Genomic DNA, 16,336 nt, shown 5'->3' with positions numbered 1-16,336 from the left:
CAAAAGACCACTAAATATAGCGACACGATGAGTTGGGTGACCTTTTAGAGACGTCACACGTATAAAAACCTTTATTTAGTTTAAACATATTTTATTTCTTTCGATAAAGTAACAGTCATTGTGCAAAATACATTTATGAAATGTTTGATCAGAAAACAAACAAGTAAATGTTTATATTAATTCCTTTCCATACCGGTCAAACCTTTGCTTGAGAATGATGTTTATATTTTGATCTAGGCAACTTTGTTCAACTATATATATATAATCGCTATGGGTATGTGAAATAATTATGCGAGTGCGATTACATTTAATAAGGTTCGAAACTGCTATATTTTATGAGGGTTTGCAACGAACGTTACAAATATTTTAAATAAAATGTCAAATATCAGTCACTGAAATCGTTTCAATAATTCTTCAAATTATGCATGTACATGATTTTCATTACTCCCCATATTTTAGTTCAGGGAATCTCGTGATAAAGGTGAACCAGTACCAGGGCCTTGAGAGCTGCTACCCTATGATGGTAGACAATAGTTACTCCCTATGCTTCTAAAGGTTTTCGAATATATTTGATTTAAACCAGTGCTATAGATGACAAAAGAGAATTTCTAGACAAATCAATTATTCTATTCAGAGTAATCAGCTTTTGTAAATGCTAAAATATTTTTCTCTTCAAATAAGTGTAAAGGTTATTCTTGTTAAGATATTCGCGGAAATGTAGTGACCCATTTTCAGTAAAATTTTGAAATATTGTGGACATTTCTATTTGTATTTAGCGAAAGAGATTCACTTCGCGTATTAAATCCAGGAGAGATTACGTTTTGCACTATTTACGCTACGAACATATTTCCAATAATTTTCGAAAATTTCTTTGGTCATTTATATGATCATGTCAACATTGATATCCTTTACGTGCAGGTTTTATCTAAGATGCAATGTGCATGTTATTTCTATGTTCAGTCTTGGTAACTGGAAACAACTATTTACGCAAGTATGTTAATTACAAATAATGTTTTGAAAGAAAGAAATGCTATTAAAACATCTGTGTTCATAATTACACCTTTTAAATATCTTTTATTTAGTATTCTGATGTGGAACGTGGTGCAAATGTGAAGTATTAACATACTTGGCTGAAGTCAGTAGAAGTCAACCTACTCTGGTGAACAATGTCAAACCACAGTAAGATAAAAAGTAAACCGTACAGGAATTGGGTGAGAGGAGCCCTCGGTTTGTTCTATCTCCAAAAAGGTCTCTATCCCTTCACTGATCGTGTTACCAAAGCGGAACATGCAAATATCGTTCAAAACCTTACGCCATGCACGAATTGTGCTATAGAAGACATTCTCCCAGCACATGCTAGTGGGAATGTCTGTCTTCAGACGAACAAAGGAAGATGTAACTGTAGAAAGAGGAAAAACAGAAACTGTGCCACATGTAGCAAGATCTATGACGACATAGTATTACAGCACCGTTTCAGAGATCCGTATTGGGTGACTGATTGTTCTACTTGGTACAATGATCACTGGCAGTTTGCAAAATGTTTCTTAACAACCACAAGCAAAGGATCAAACACTACTGCTGCCGAAACTGATGCTTCAGGGTTGCTAAGCATTATCATAAATGGCGAGTTCTTCCAATCAGAGATTCAGTGCAACATCGATCCCCCAAATGACTCTTTTAGTAAGGTAGGAATATGGTTAATGCCGTTTTATATACTCCTATAATGTTGTACAAGCTTTTGTTCTTTGTAATTTCTTAACGAATTCCTGAGCAATAATTTTACATTTCAGCTTTTGGCTGAGCAATACTTTAAGGATGGGCGGGCAAGTGGATTTAGCCATCGACCTTCCGTAAGCCAGCTGGATGGCATCCTCACATGAGGAATTTTATATTCGAAGCGAGGTTTCGAACTCACATCTGCAAGTGATTCGAAGTAAACGACATTAAACACTCAGCTACGGAGGCCCCCAATAATAGCGTGTGAAGGAAAAGATTGACGTCGACATTATTGACGTATGTCCCCTGAAATGCATAATAGAATAATAAATAAAGTCTATAACAGGGCCGTAACTAAAAAAAAAAAAAAAAAAATCGGACACAGAAGTCCCGACAACACAAGCATGTCCACTTCATGTTAATGGTTTATACCAAGGTTCATTTTGATTCGATGGAAATTGTAGTAGTTGAGTACATAATGTTCTTATCTAGCTAATATATTTATAAGTATAAAAGGGCCGTAACTCCAGAAAAAATTCGGACATGAAAGTCCCGATCATATTCTCATGTCCACTTAGTCCCGATAATATGCTCATGTCTCAATTGGATTGACACTGTGGGAGAGTTGAGTACACATTGTTCTGATGTAGTTGTAATATTTAAAAATCCAGAAGGGGACGTTAGATACAAATGTAAATGAAATCTCAGTATCTGTAATACTTTTAATTCGAGCTTTTATATACTTGTTGGATTCCATGTCTTGAAAGAACTAAAATGTCACTACTGATCGTATGCACCTTTTAAAAACCTACCGTTTTAATTTATTGAACTGAATGATATAAAATATAAATGTGTTGCCTATCTATAGTTATCACTAAAATGTGATAGCATGACTGGTCTTTGATGGATGAAAATATACAAAAATGCATAGTTATCTAATTGGTACACAAATACTGAATTTAAAATTACACATGAAAGGGGTATTTGCAACTTTGGCAGATATCAGTCTTAGATCTTCATCATAGTAAAAAATTCAAAACGTTGCGAAAAATATTTTCTACTGTTTGAAAGTAGTTAAATTCTAGTTGCATCAACTTCATCGCCTCGTAAAGCATAACATAAATACCCAAGCTATGGTATTAAGCTACAATAGCTGACAAAGACGACATGATGGATGCACATAAAGATACTCTTAGCACTCCTGTCAAAAATTTATTTACTATTTCTTCCTTTTTCTTTTCTGACTACAGGTGCGAGAGATACGTAATGAGATTCTGCACAATTCTACACTAGACATAGCGGACCACGACTTGACAAGATATCTACAGTCTATGATAGTAGTATTGGAAGACAAGAAATCATTAAATCTTGACCCAGCAGCTCAGGCAGCAGTGTTGAAATTAAAAGAGGTTTGTTGTAAACATAAAATTCAAAATTAACATAGTAAGGAAACGATTAAGAAGCAACGTCAATTATTTGTTTGTTAAGGGATAAATAATGCATACCGGTCATTTATATTTATAATATCTTAAAATGAAGTTAAGTATGATTGATTTTATTGAAAACAAGTAGTTTACTCCTAATAAAAGGTTCCATAAAGCAAATCACACACCAGTCTGTCATAAAACATTTGGCCGGAGCCCGTAGACTGCCTGTATCCTTGTTTCTGTGCGGCCTCTGTACGGAGACAGGAGGCGGCAGTGCGATTTTCGTACGGATTCACTGGAATCGCAGCCTCTACGATTGTGTTTAAATTAGCGAAAAATTATACAAATTTGAAAAAATCCGTAGCCAGTAAATATTTCGCAGGTGGCATTGTACAGCCCTCGCTAGGGATTCGTTAGGATGCCACGCACTGATCGTGCAGCCACCGCTCGATTTTCTGTGCCCAAAAGAAATCGCACGGAGACTGAAGACTTTTGGGACCTTCGCACGACCCTCGCACAGCTGCTGCAAGGTTGCCGCTCGCTGCCCGTACAGTACCCGTGAACTCGCACGGATATTGAGCAATCATCGCGTGGCAACCTTACTGCGGCCACACCATTGCCGTGCGGCGGCCTTGATATGGGCAAAACATTTTTCAGATGAATATATATATTGGCCATCTCCAGCATGCTGTACGGATGTCTTACGATTTCTGCAGGAAACTGGAGACTGCACGGCAACGGCACTGAAAATGCACGATTTCCGTAAAATCTCCGCGCAGCATACGTACGGATTTCTCCCGGCCTTTCCCCAAGAGCCTGTACAAAAAATTGAACGATGTTCGTATATAATGGGAACAAACGCCGTAGCCCGTAGACACCTACGATGCCCCAATAAAACGCAAGGAAAATCGTAATCTAATTCATCGCACGGCGCCCGGGTCAAATGTGAATTAGACAAATGGTATTAAATATTCTGAAGGTCACTGCCAAAAGATATGAATAAGATGTGTCATAATCTAAGTAGAAGTGAAATGTAAAATTTAACAAAAATTGAATCATCAAAGTTAGAAAAATAATTCAGTAGTCTATACCGACTTTCGTAGTATAATGTAGTTGGTGGTGTACGGGAAATTATTAGTCCCTTCTCAGCTTCCTTATAATAACTACTACAACAAAAGACAAAACACTTTTGTGCATGGTGGGAGATTAATTTATAGACAATACAAAGTATAGAGAATCTTTTCAAAAAATCCAGAAACAGTTAGTACATTCAATCACATTTCTACTCAATCATAGATTAAAGATTTTGTAATAAACAATCCCTTTTCTAAGGAATTGTCAACATAGCCATCTTTGGCTTGGTCGGTTTTTCAACGACCGTGCCGCTTTAAACATCTGTTAGACATACCGGGTGTGTTTGTGGCTGTTGTTGCTCCACTAGCCCTTAAAGTATGCGTACCTGACTTAAGATCAGGAGCGACAACTCTAAGCGTCTTTACTATACATTCTTTTGCTCGTGTGTAACTGAATTTCTTGTTTTTCTTTATAAGTGACGTGGTGCCTTTTGATCTATAAGCGGGTTTAAACAAAAATTCCTTTGTATTATTTTCTAAATCTGAAATAAGCATATATCTTTTTAAAAGCAAATATGGACAAGCTACTGATGAACCCTTTGAAATCAAGACTTCCTTTCCCTGTCTATGGACATCCGTTTTACTTTTTTTTATTTTCAAAACTAAATTATCTGCTTTGAATTCAATATCATTGCAGTGTAAATTACTGATTTCATTAAACCTTAAAAACCCTGAATAACATAACATTATCATACAAAGATCTCTTACATCTACAACGTCTGTACTTAACTGGCTTTGAAGCAATCCGTTTTGCAGTGTCATGTAATGTTTTCACTAGTTTACCTTATGTAGGGTCATTACAGTCATTTAAATTGTGTGCCCACTTTATACCATAAAATGCTGCTGTAACGACAGTATCTGATTTTCCATTATCAAGTAATTGTGTCGGATACAACGCTACACATATAGGTTGAGCTGGCATGGAAATAAAATCGTTTTCCTGACAAAAGCGCTAAAATTGAGCGTATGAGTTTTTAGCTCACCTGAGCCAAAGGCTCAGTTTGAGCTATTGTGATCACTCACCGTCCGTCGTCCGTCCGTAAACTTTTACTTTAAACGTCATCTCCTCAAAAACCGCTGGGCCAATTTCATCCAAACATCACAAGAATGTTCCTTGGATGAAGCTCTACAATTCTTTTTCAAAGAATTGAATTCCATGCAGAACTCTGGTTGCCATGGCAACCGAAATGAAAAACTTTAAAAATCTTCTTCTCAAAAACCAGTAAGCCTAGAGCTTAGATATTTGGTGTGAAGCATTCCCTAGTGGACCTCTACCAAATTTGTTCAAATCATGACCCCGAGGTCAAAATTGACCCCACCCGAGAGTTCATATGATTTTACATAAGAAAATCTTAAAAAATCTTCTTCTCAAAACCCAGAAGCCCTAGAGCTTAGATATTTGACCTGTAGCATTGCCTAGTGGACCTCTACTAAATTTGTTCAAATGATGACCCTGGGGTCAAAGATGACCCCGCCCCAGGGGTCACTTGATTTTACATAGATTTCTATAGGAAAATCTTCAAAAAATTTTGAATAAAAAATCAGAAGGCCTAGAGCTTAGATATTTGACATGTAGCATTGCCTAGTGAACCTCTACAAAATTTTTTAAACATGACCCCCGGGGTCAAAATTGACCTCGCCCTAGGGGTCACTTGATTTTACATTGGAAAATCTTCAATTTTTTTCTAAAAATAAACCAGAAGGCCCAGAGCTTAGATATTTCACATGTAGCATTGCCTAGTAGACCTCTACAAAATTTGTTCAAATCATGACCCCCGGGGTAAAAATTGACCCCGCCCCAGGGGTCACTTGATTTTACATAGGGAAATCTTCATAAATTTGCTAAAAATAAACCAGAAGGCCTAGAATTTAGATATTTGACAAGTAGCATTGTCTAGTAGACTTCTACAAAATTTGTTAAAATCATGACCCCCGGGGTCAAATTGACCCCGCCCCATGGGGTTACTTGATTGTACATAGAAAAATCTTCAGAATTTTCTAAAAATAAACCAGAAGGCCTAGAGCTTAGATATTTGATATGTAGCATTGCCTAGTAGACCTCTACAAAATTTGTTCAAATCTTGGCTCCGAGGGTAAAATTGACCCAGCCCCAGGGGTTACTTGATTGTACATAGGGAAATCTTCATAAATTTGTTAAAAATAAACCAGAAGGCCTAGAATTTAGATATTTGATATATAACATTGCATAGTAGTCTTCTACAAATCTTTTCAAATCATGACCCCCGGGGAAAAAATTTACACCGCCCCAGCGGTAACTTCATCGTACATCGGAAAATCTTCAAAAAAATTCTAAAATTAACCAGAAGGCCTAGAGCTTAGATATTTGACCTGTAGCATTGCCTAGAGGACCTCTACAAAATTTGTTCAAATCATGACCCCTGGCGTCAAATTGGCCCCGTCCCGGGGGTTTAACTTGATTGTACATAGGAAAATCTTCCAAATATGTCTAAAAATTAAACTAGAAGGCCTAGAGCTTAGATATTTGGTGTGAAAGCATTGCCTAGTGGATCTCTACCAAGTTTATTCAAATCATGACCCCGGGGTCAAGCTTAAATGCAAATCTTCATAGCAACCATTTAACCAGGTTAGCGATATAGGGCCATCATGACCCTCTTGTTATATTTTGTAACTGTACTGTCCGCTCTAGACTGCAGTAAATACCTTGACAACTTACTGAGAGTAGAATCGTGAGCCTCCGCAGAAATCCCAGCATCCTCGCACTTCCGCTTAAGAACATTCTTTAAGCCAACACCTGTTGATAATAATACTATATGAATGATTACAGTCCATATCATTTACATGTAACATAGATGTTATTTATTTACTTTACATAAATTTTCTATCTCTTTTTAAATCAATATTTAAAGCTATCATATCAAATGCTAATGGATAACGTGAAAATAGTCCGTGGTTCTCATTTCCGATTTTAACAACATGTGACCTACTCAGGTTTATATTTTGTTTAACAAAACATTCGAAATTTCCTTCGTTGTCTATCAATAAAGGCCAATATGGCGCACTTGTTCATTTTGGTATTATATATGTACATTTAGCATTCTCTTCAAGAGTTTACTAAACATTTCATAACCAATCTTGGTGGCGGAACTACCAAGTTTATGTCACGTGACCAGTTCTGCATCAACAGCTTCTGTATCTGGTGCCCACCATCTCGAATTAAAACCTCTTACATTTATTATTCAAATTAGAAGCGAACCTATCTATAGTGTATCTTCCCCATTTTAGGTCAAAATTTTGGAAAATGTCATCACATATTTCCCAACCATCACTATCAGTACAACGACTTAAAAAATCAGCTCGAGTATTGCTTTCTCGACGAATCCACTCTGGATTTACTTTTATATTTTCTTTCTGGCATATGTTGTTGAAATCAACAGAAATTGACTGAATGTTAGCTTTCCTACTACCTTTTAACACAACTGATTTTACATTTTTATTATCTGATATATCGTAAGAAATGAATTTTTCAAGCTACTTGCTAATTTTCTCATTGATCTATATACAGCCTCAGACTCCCTCCAAGTAGAACTTTTATTTTGTTCTTCAAGCGACCATTCTCCTATTATCTCCCCACATGGAGATTTTAAACATTTTCTGCTAAACAAAGCTACCTTCTTAACTGTGCGCTTCCAGACAACTATTTTTCTTTACTGTGTCCGCTTCCGGGGACATGTGTATTATTTCTTTTTCCACTTCCGGTGGATCATAAACTTTCTCTTCCGGGAAAGCTAATGTTTTCTTGACTGTAACATTTCCATGGTTACACTTACCTTCCTCTTCAGAGGAACTATTTTTCTCTACTGAGTCCACTTCCGGGGACATGCTTATCATTTCTCTTTCCACTTCCGGTGGAACACATGCTTTCACTTCCGGGAAAGCTAATGTTTTCTTAATTGTAACATTTTCACTGTTACACTTACCTTCCAATTCCGCTTCCGGGGAAAATACATTGTCGTTAATACAACTGGAATATGAACTAGAGTTATCTTGTTCTAGAAAACTTCCGTACCCCGTGGCACTCGCATCCACGTATAAGACAAATTAACTGTTACGGAAGTACTTTAAATCTGCACCATTCTCATTAAGTATTCTTACTTTCTCTTTCCAATAAAGCAGTTCTCCAACCGCTTGTTCTGATACCCTTACCGGCGCATTCCAGCTAGCTCTGGTATTTATACACCTCTCTTGTATATAATCTCACTTTATTGCCGATTACACTTTGCATAGAGATTATTTGACCTGCTACTGAAGCTAAAAATCTGACAGGGACTATTCCGTATTTGTCCAGTCTTATTTGCAAAACAAGTGATTTTATCTTTATCTCTAAAATCTGTATTCGTTCTTCCGTTATGAATTATAAATTTTTATTCATATCAATCAAATGACCTAGCCGTACGACTTTCCGTGTCGGTTGCCATTGAAATTTTTCGTCTGCGAAAAGAAAACCAAATGCCTTTATTGTGCTTTGTACATATTTGCTTGACATAACTGCGACCTCATAATCTCTATATATTGCCACCTATACCGTCATCTAAAAATATTACAACCCGGTGACCGTTTTTTTCGCAATAATGTTACAACAACTTTCAAAAGCTTCGTGAAAATATTGCCTGCCGTTCGTATTCCGAATGGCAAGGAAATGAAAACATAAAATGTTTCATCGTTTCCTACTGAAAATGAAAACCCTAAATATGTTCTATGTTCTTCAAAAATATCAATGTGATGGTGTGCGCCTTTCAGATCATAATTATGTAAATAAAACAGAACTGTTTTCAAAAATGTCTTAAGCTACATTAACATCTTCAAACTTGACTTTGAACAAGTGCAAATACGGATTAATATGTCTGCAATCTAGGTTTTCCGGATTTACCATATGCTACATTTAAAGGATTTACTACATGTGGACCATTTTCTGTTTTTGATATGACACCTTTCTCTAACAAACTTTTAATTTCTTTCAGAACAAATTCTGGATTTTCTCTAGCCGACTTATTATTTCTTCAACACAGCCCTGCTTGGTATTTCTTTAAAAGGTAGTCTATAACCTTCTTTTACAACATTTTGAATAAATAGACTGCTAGTTGCGCTCTCCCATTCGGCGTAACATTCTTTCAGCCTACCTACTGGTGATTTTACCTGTGTTTGATCTCTTTCATTTCCGGAATTCTGATAGCAATCTGACATACTATCTGACTTATTTTTCGAAAAATTCTCACCTTTTGTTTCTTGCTCTTTTAGTGACACCTGAAAAGTTTTCCGAACTTTTGCTAATAATCTTATTGCAAAAATAAGTACTTATCTTATTGTTAGTATTGGTCATTGGGCATTCTTGTGATCCCTTCCAATGACCTGGCTTTCCACAAGCAAAACATAACCCTGGCAAACGTCTTGAATTCTGCTGACTTTTTGATTGCTGGCGGGTACCTTGTTCAGTTCTGCTAGGCTCGATCCTGCGATAAGGCGCTGTCCTAAACTGGGATCGTCTCTTAACCTTTTCCGCTTTAACTTTACGGTCGGTCCGTGCCTCAGCTTTTAAATTATATATCCGCTTTTGGTCGTCCGAATCACTGGCTAGAGGATTGGACTCGTATTCATTTACTAGTTTCCAGCCTAGCTCGGACGAATCTGTGAATCTCTTATCAACTTTTGTCTGTGTGCTATCATGGTCTTCGCTACAAAATAACATTTGTATGTACTTAATTATGATGATCATTAATTTACATTTATTGTCAAATAAAAAAAAACACTTCGATGTTTCGGTTTCTGCAAGAATCTAGATTTTTCTTTATTTATTTATTTCTTTTCTGAGTGAAAAGAAAAATTTACCCCGTTCGGGGATCGAACTCAAGACCTCTGGGTAACAAAGCCATACACTAGTACAGAACCATCTTGTTCGTCAGAAATGTATATCTTTACATATTCGATTTATTTCTGCAAATTTGCAGTGCAAATGCACTAAATTCTCATTGATATTAAAATGTACTTCGGATATTCTCGTTATCGTGCTCACACAATTTTTTTGTTTGCAGAACTTTCAAATGTAAACGTTCAACTATATGAGTAAAACAATTACCTTCCGCAATTTTTGAGCGTGCCTCTTGCAAATTCTTGGATTCAGATGCTTCCTCTAACTGTAATGAAATGCTTTCATTAACTTTAAATTGTTCCTCATTACTTTTTCTCTTAAACTTTTGTCCAACTGACGACAACATATCTGTTTTATGCATTGCAAATGCCTGCTGAACTTTATCCTGTATGATATTCTCCATATCGCTGTCCATGTTGAAAAGTAGAAGATGACTCTAGAAAGGTCTTGCTAGAACTGAATACACTCCTTATTACTTCTATTTATATAGCATAATACCACGCCCTTGGCTATACCAAAACTAGTTCTACATGTTTTGTAATGCAGCTATGATTGGACAATAGTTATCCGCTATACGGTGTAACGCGGATAACTGTAAATTATTTCAGACAATTCAAAATATTGAAAATGATTTAGGTCATAAATTATATAATAATATCCGATAATAAATCATTTTAATAATATCTTAAATACCATAAACGATAAATAATAAAATAGCATTGCAATAAAAATTGTTGATTGATAAATATAATTTACATTATAGCCACGCTTACACCTCGTAAACAGACGAAAGTTAAACGTGTCTGCTGTTAGTTTGCTTTGTTACATTCCAAAGTAGTATACGTCGCCATGTGGAGCAACATTTTTCGAACTGCACTTAATTTATTTAAAAGAAGAATTCCCCTTTCACCTCGTAAAACGGTTCTGCTGTTAGTTTGCTTTGTTACGTTTTAAAGATCTTCTCATAGATGTATATCCTGAAAAACATAATGAGGCCTACTAATACTCCTAACTGCACATTAGCACATTATGTATTTCATTGAAGTACTCTGCAAAAACACAATCACAATCTCAGTAAAGCTTTTTCTTCTCCAACATGGGCTAGCGTACAGGATATTGAATTTATGCTGTCACTTGTTCTGAGACTTTCGTTTAAGGAGGTAGGTTACCTTGTTACCAGGGTAAATTCAAATTAGTTGAACCGCGGCAATTTTCTGTATTTCGTGTAAATTAATGTTTTAACTGCTACAATCTCAATTCCGTTTATGTCTGACCCTTCAAGTACAATTTTTATCCAGGTTTGAAATACATGACCCTCCAAAGGTACTTTATATTGAAAGAAGAAGGAAAATACGGATATTTAACACTTTTCAGTGTATTTTGGTTTCATTGCTATCCGTAGAAGTCTGCATAATTGATAATTTTACTAATATGCGCGTTAGCTTTCTAATATAAGCTTAATACGTATTTGTCGCGGGGCTCGTGTTTCCATGGTAACGCATTTTCTCTCATTTTTAAACAACTATGTATGAAACGATTTTTTTCGACGGCTTCTGTGCCGTTCTGTTAATCACCAACGTGGAATATTTGGATAATGTAATAAGAAAAATACCAAACACTTTACATGGTACCCTATTTTTCTTAACGTTCACAGTAACCATGGCAACAGAGATGTTTAAAACAGTTATATCTTATTGTGTAATAGACTGTACCTATTTATCTGATTCTCTGTTTTCAATGCATTTTCCCTGTAAATCTAAAACGGAGGACTGCGTTTAAAGGTAAAAAAAAAACATTGAAACATTAGATTTAACAGGTTAAAGTCCCCTATTGGGAGTTGACTAATTATCTCAACTGCAGTATAACAAAGGTCTGATATCTGTCAATGATGTATTTATTTTATTTATTTTGTTGGGTTTAACGTCGCACCGACACAATTTTAGGTCATATGGCGGGTTTCCAGCTTTAAAAGGTGGAGGAAGACCCCCGGGCCCCTCCGGCACTATTTCATCACGAGCGGGCACCTGGGTTTGAACCCCCCGACCTTCCGTAACCAGCGGATGGCTTCCTCACGTGAAGAATTCTATGCCCCAAATGAGGTTTCGAACCCACATCGATGAGGGGCAAATGGTTTGAAGTCAACGACTCTAACCACTCGGCCACGGAGGCCCCCTGTCAATGATGTATATACAATATTGCAGTATATATATATATATATATATATATATATATATATATTGATTGGCAATACGGATATTCAATAGCGGGAAAAAGATGACAAGGGGTTGGTTTTTGTGCATATACGTCATTTTATTATGGAAAATAGTTGTGCCTAGTAATATTAAATCCCTTCATGAACAATAGAGTTATGAACCGGACAGGAAATTGCGGACGGACGGAATGACAGACGGAATAGCGCAATCCTTTAGTCCCTGAAACTTGTTTTCAACCAGCAGGGGACTATTAATTTGCCTGAAATGGTTGAAATACCAGGTGACGGTTTCGGAATTTTCCCCAGTGTATTTTTCGTCCACACTAAATATTTCGTATGTAGAGAACAACTTGATCCTCCCAAAATTCAAATGAACATCTTTTGCAAATGCTTAAATTACTGTAGCTGCTCGACAATATAAGTTGTCCCTATTTCTGTTACAGATTCTTAGGGACGAATTACTCATAACAACAAATGAGGAAGCGTGTGCCATTCAAACTGCGCTAAATGCCATTAAAGTAGCTAAAAAACAGTCTGAAGAGAGTATCAAAGTAGCTAAAGAACAATCTGAAGAGAGTATAAGAAAACTAGCAGAAGAAACTCGGAACACCATCAAAGCGTCTGAAGAGGGTATTAGGAAATTGGCAGAAGAGAGTCGTAATTCTGTACAGCTGCAGACACTGGAATCTACTACAGGAATAGCTAAAGCGGAGAAACATGCAATAGAAAATGTATCTACAGAGTTCCAGGAAACATATGAGCCGGAAATAAAAAGGCTTAAACTAGGACACGAAGACCATGAAAATGTATGTATTTAAGTTTTGTAATTGCGTATTATAAACTCATCTTGTGCATACTAAAGCACAAATCCAAATCATGACAACAGACCGTCATTTAGTATTATATGACTAACTTTTACTATGTTCAAACACTCAATAGTCATGAGTACAGCTTGTACCATCAGTAAGCTACAAAACATAAAGGAAGTTGACAAATTACTTTTAATTAAATCTAATTTTATTAATTTCAGAGATTAAAAGCAATTGAAAAAGAACAACAAAATTTACAAATGAAACAACTTAAACTGGAAAATCAAGTTGCCGAACTAAAAGCTACTGAAGAAAAGCACCAGACCAGGATTGAATACCTGAAACAAAAACAAGGTAAGGTCTTGAAATATGTCAGTAATATCCGCAGTGTCATTTAAAGAAGTACCATGTGGAATATGTAACATAAAAATAATTATATACATGTACCTTTGATTTTTGTATAAAAATCTTGCAAATTTACGAAATCTCCTGACATTTTGCATATGAATTGCAACGAATAATATAATTGTAACCCTATTTGTGGTTTCTTTTTCTCCAAAAAAGATCAAAGTTGAAATAATTAGAAATTATATGCGATACGGCCGAAATATACAAGGTAAAAATATTATTGTTCTGAGTAATGGAAAATAATCATCCTAGAAACTATTTGAAATTACAAGCGCATGTCGCCCTGTGGAATTAGTGTTTGAAGCATTCTGTGATCTAGACATATTCTAATTCTATCACTTATTTCAATCAATCACTTAAACCAATATTAACAAAAGAGCTAACTTACAGGTCTCCAACAATACCTAGTGGAAGAGTATCAGAAACATTATGTAAAGACCTCAATTTCTCCATTAATTACGCGAGAAAATGTCGTCAACATCAGAGACGTATATGTATCTCCTAGAATGGTTGAAGAGAATGAAGATGACAATAAGGGAAATACGTCTAAAGCTGGAAACAGCAGTGAAACAAATAAGAAGCATATAGAATCTTATCATCGCTTATTTAACATGGAGGCCTATGAGGGCAATACCTCTAAAGCTGTAAACGACAGAGAAACGAGTAAGAAGCATATAGAAAGCTATCGTGACTTATTTAACACTGGCGAAAAACGAAATCAGAAGATTTTTGTCGTAGGAGACGTAGGGACTGGAAAAAGCTCATTTTGTAAAATGATGATGCAAAACTGGTGCAGCTCCATTACAAAAAGAAGACAGATTGATGAATCGTGCGTCCTGGGCGAAGACGAAGTGGTACAAGGAGAAGAATGTAACACGTGCGATATGAATCAATTTGATTTCTTATTTTATATACCTTTACGCGAAATACCGAATGATATTGATGACACTGTCGATATGATAAAAGCTCAGTTAGGAAAATATACAACTCTGGTCGACAACATATTTACAAACGATTCGGAGCGTTGTCTCATTCTAGCAGACGGCTTAGACGAGTGGACACCACCTAAATCAAACAGACAATCACGACATCACGGGATACCGACATCTCGTTTAGCAGGGGATTCTACAATACTTACAACATCTCGGCCATCGTCTCGCGGTATCTTAAATATGAAATCATCGGAATACGACTTGAGAGTAACTCTCTTGGGTTTAAAGGATAGCTCTGTTCAACCTATGATAAAAAAATACTTAGAGTTGTTTGATAAAGCGTCAGCTTCCACAGCTTCTGATATATCTTTCACATTTTCTAAATCGTTCAAAGACATACACAAAGCACCGATGTTGCTGCAGCAGCTTATCTGGCTGTACTGCAATAATTATGATATAACTCATTCTAGAAGTTCTATTTACTTACACATTGTTAATGCTGTGCTTGGGTGGGAATATGAAAGAACGGAGCATTACCCGAAGCTGCAAAGTAACAGTCTTGAACAGCTTCCACTACCAGAGTCTTTTGATATGTACCCCAGATGTCAGGAAAATCGAGAACTGTTACTTCTTTTAGGTAAAATTGCATACGACGCATACATAACGGGTAATGAGTCATCACTTGTGTTTGGTCGGTACAAACTAAAGCAGTTGGGTGTATCAGCTGAGGATATTGCTGCAATTTTGCAGACTGGTATCCTAACTGAAATCAACTGTGCCGATCCGACATACGACAAGTCACGACTTACATTCATTCATACGTCTTACGTGGAGTTTTTTGCTGCTTTATATATGTGTAGCTGTTACCTATCGAAAACTTCTGATGCTCATTCTTCGGTTACTCCAATTTCTTTACTTGAGGGTCTCCTTGCAGTAACTCCAGAAACCTCTGTTGCTGAAATGCTGCGATTAGAAAATGTGCTAATCATGATATGTGGACTAGTTCCAGGTCTTACAGAACATGTTTGTGAATGCATTTATAAGTTGACACCAAGGGCAGAGAATATGAATGACTATATGGTAAAAAGTCAGATACAGCGTTTGACTTTTAATTGTATATCAGAACATAATTCCGATGGTCAACAAACCGCAAGGTTTAAACTACGCCATTTAAATCTAGAGTGTTTTTTTAACATGAAGCGTTTTTCTGATATAGATCCTAGCAGTATTGAAACATTTATATTACGTTCATTATCACACGGTTGGTCGTTGTTATCATCATTCTTGTCACAAGCAGTATCATTACGGGCACTTTGAAATGAACAGATAAATGTTTCAATTGTTTGACGATATGAAGGTCATCTATTGATTCTCTAGAATCAAAAGAGAATTGAAGTAAAAAGTTACACAGGAGTACTATCGTTCCGGTATAAACACACTGTCTTCATCGTTTGAAACTCATCGACTGTGATTTATCACACGAGCAATGTACGTCATTATCATTAAGCTTGTCACAAGCCACATTGTTAGAAAAACTTAAGTTGAACGAGGTCATATGTAACAAGCCAGAGTGCGAAGGTCATTGTATCGATATCTCTGATCAGAATCATTTGCGAGAATTACAGATATTTAGGTGTGAAAAAATATTCTTTTCTGGTGAGAATCTTGCTTGTCTCACCATATGTTATGTATCAAAATGTAAATTATCACATAAGCAGTGCTCATTTTTATCGACATTCCTATCACATGCAGACTCTTTACATAAACTTGTATTAAGCGATATCAAATGTATTG

The 16,336-nt window shown here is 36.2% G+C and overlaps 1 protein-coding gene across 1 annotated transcript; it reads left to right on the top strand.

The window, feature by feature from the left end:
- The first annotated feature begins 1,079 nt into the window (after positions 1-1,079).
- LOC123531869 (uncharacterized) lies at positions 1,080-15,859 on the top strand. The gene is made up of 5 exons (XM_045313160.2): positions 1,080-1,685; positions 2,967-3,125; positions 12,837-13,199; positions 13,424-13,556; positions 14,001-15,859. Exons 1-5 carry the CDS (start codon positions 1,167-1,169, stop codon positions 15,857-15,859), a joined length of 3,033 nt encoding a protein of 1,010 aa, XP_045169095.2. The 5' UTR covers positions 1,080-1,166.
- The last annotated feature ends 477 nt before the right edge of the window (positions 15,860-16,336 follow it).

The sequence above is a fragment of the Mercenaria mercenaria genome, chromosome 11 (genome assembly GCF_021730395.1).
Source record: "Mercenaria mercenaria strain notata chromosome 11, MADL_Memer_1, whole genome shotgun sequence".
Classification (NCBI taxonomy): domain Eukaryota; kingdom Metazoa; phylum Mollusca; class Bivalvia; order Venerida; family Veneridae; genus Mercenaria; species Mercenaria mercenaria.
Note: the sequence above shows the minus strand (reverse complement) of the source record. Positions and strands in the feature narration are given on the sequence as shown.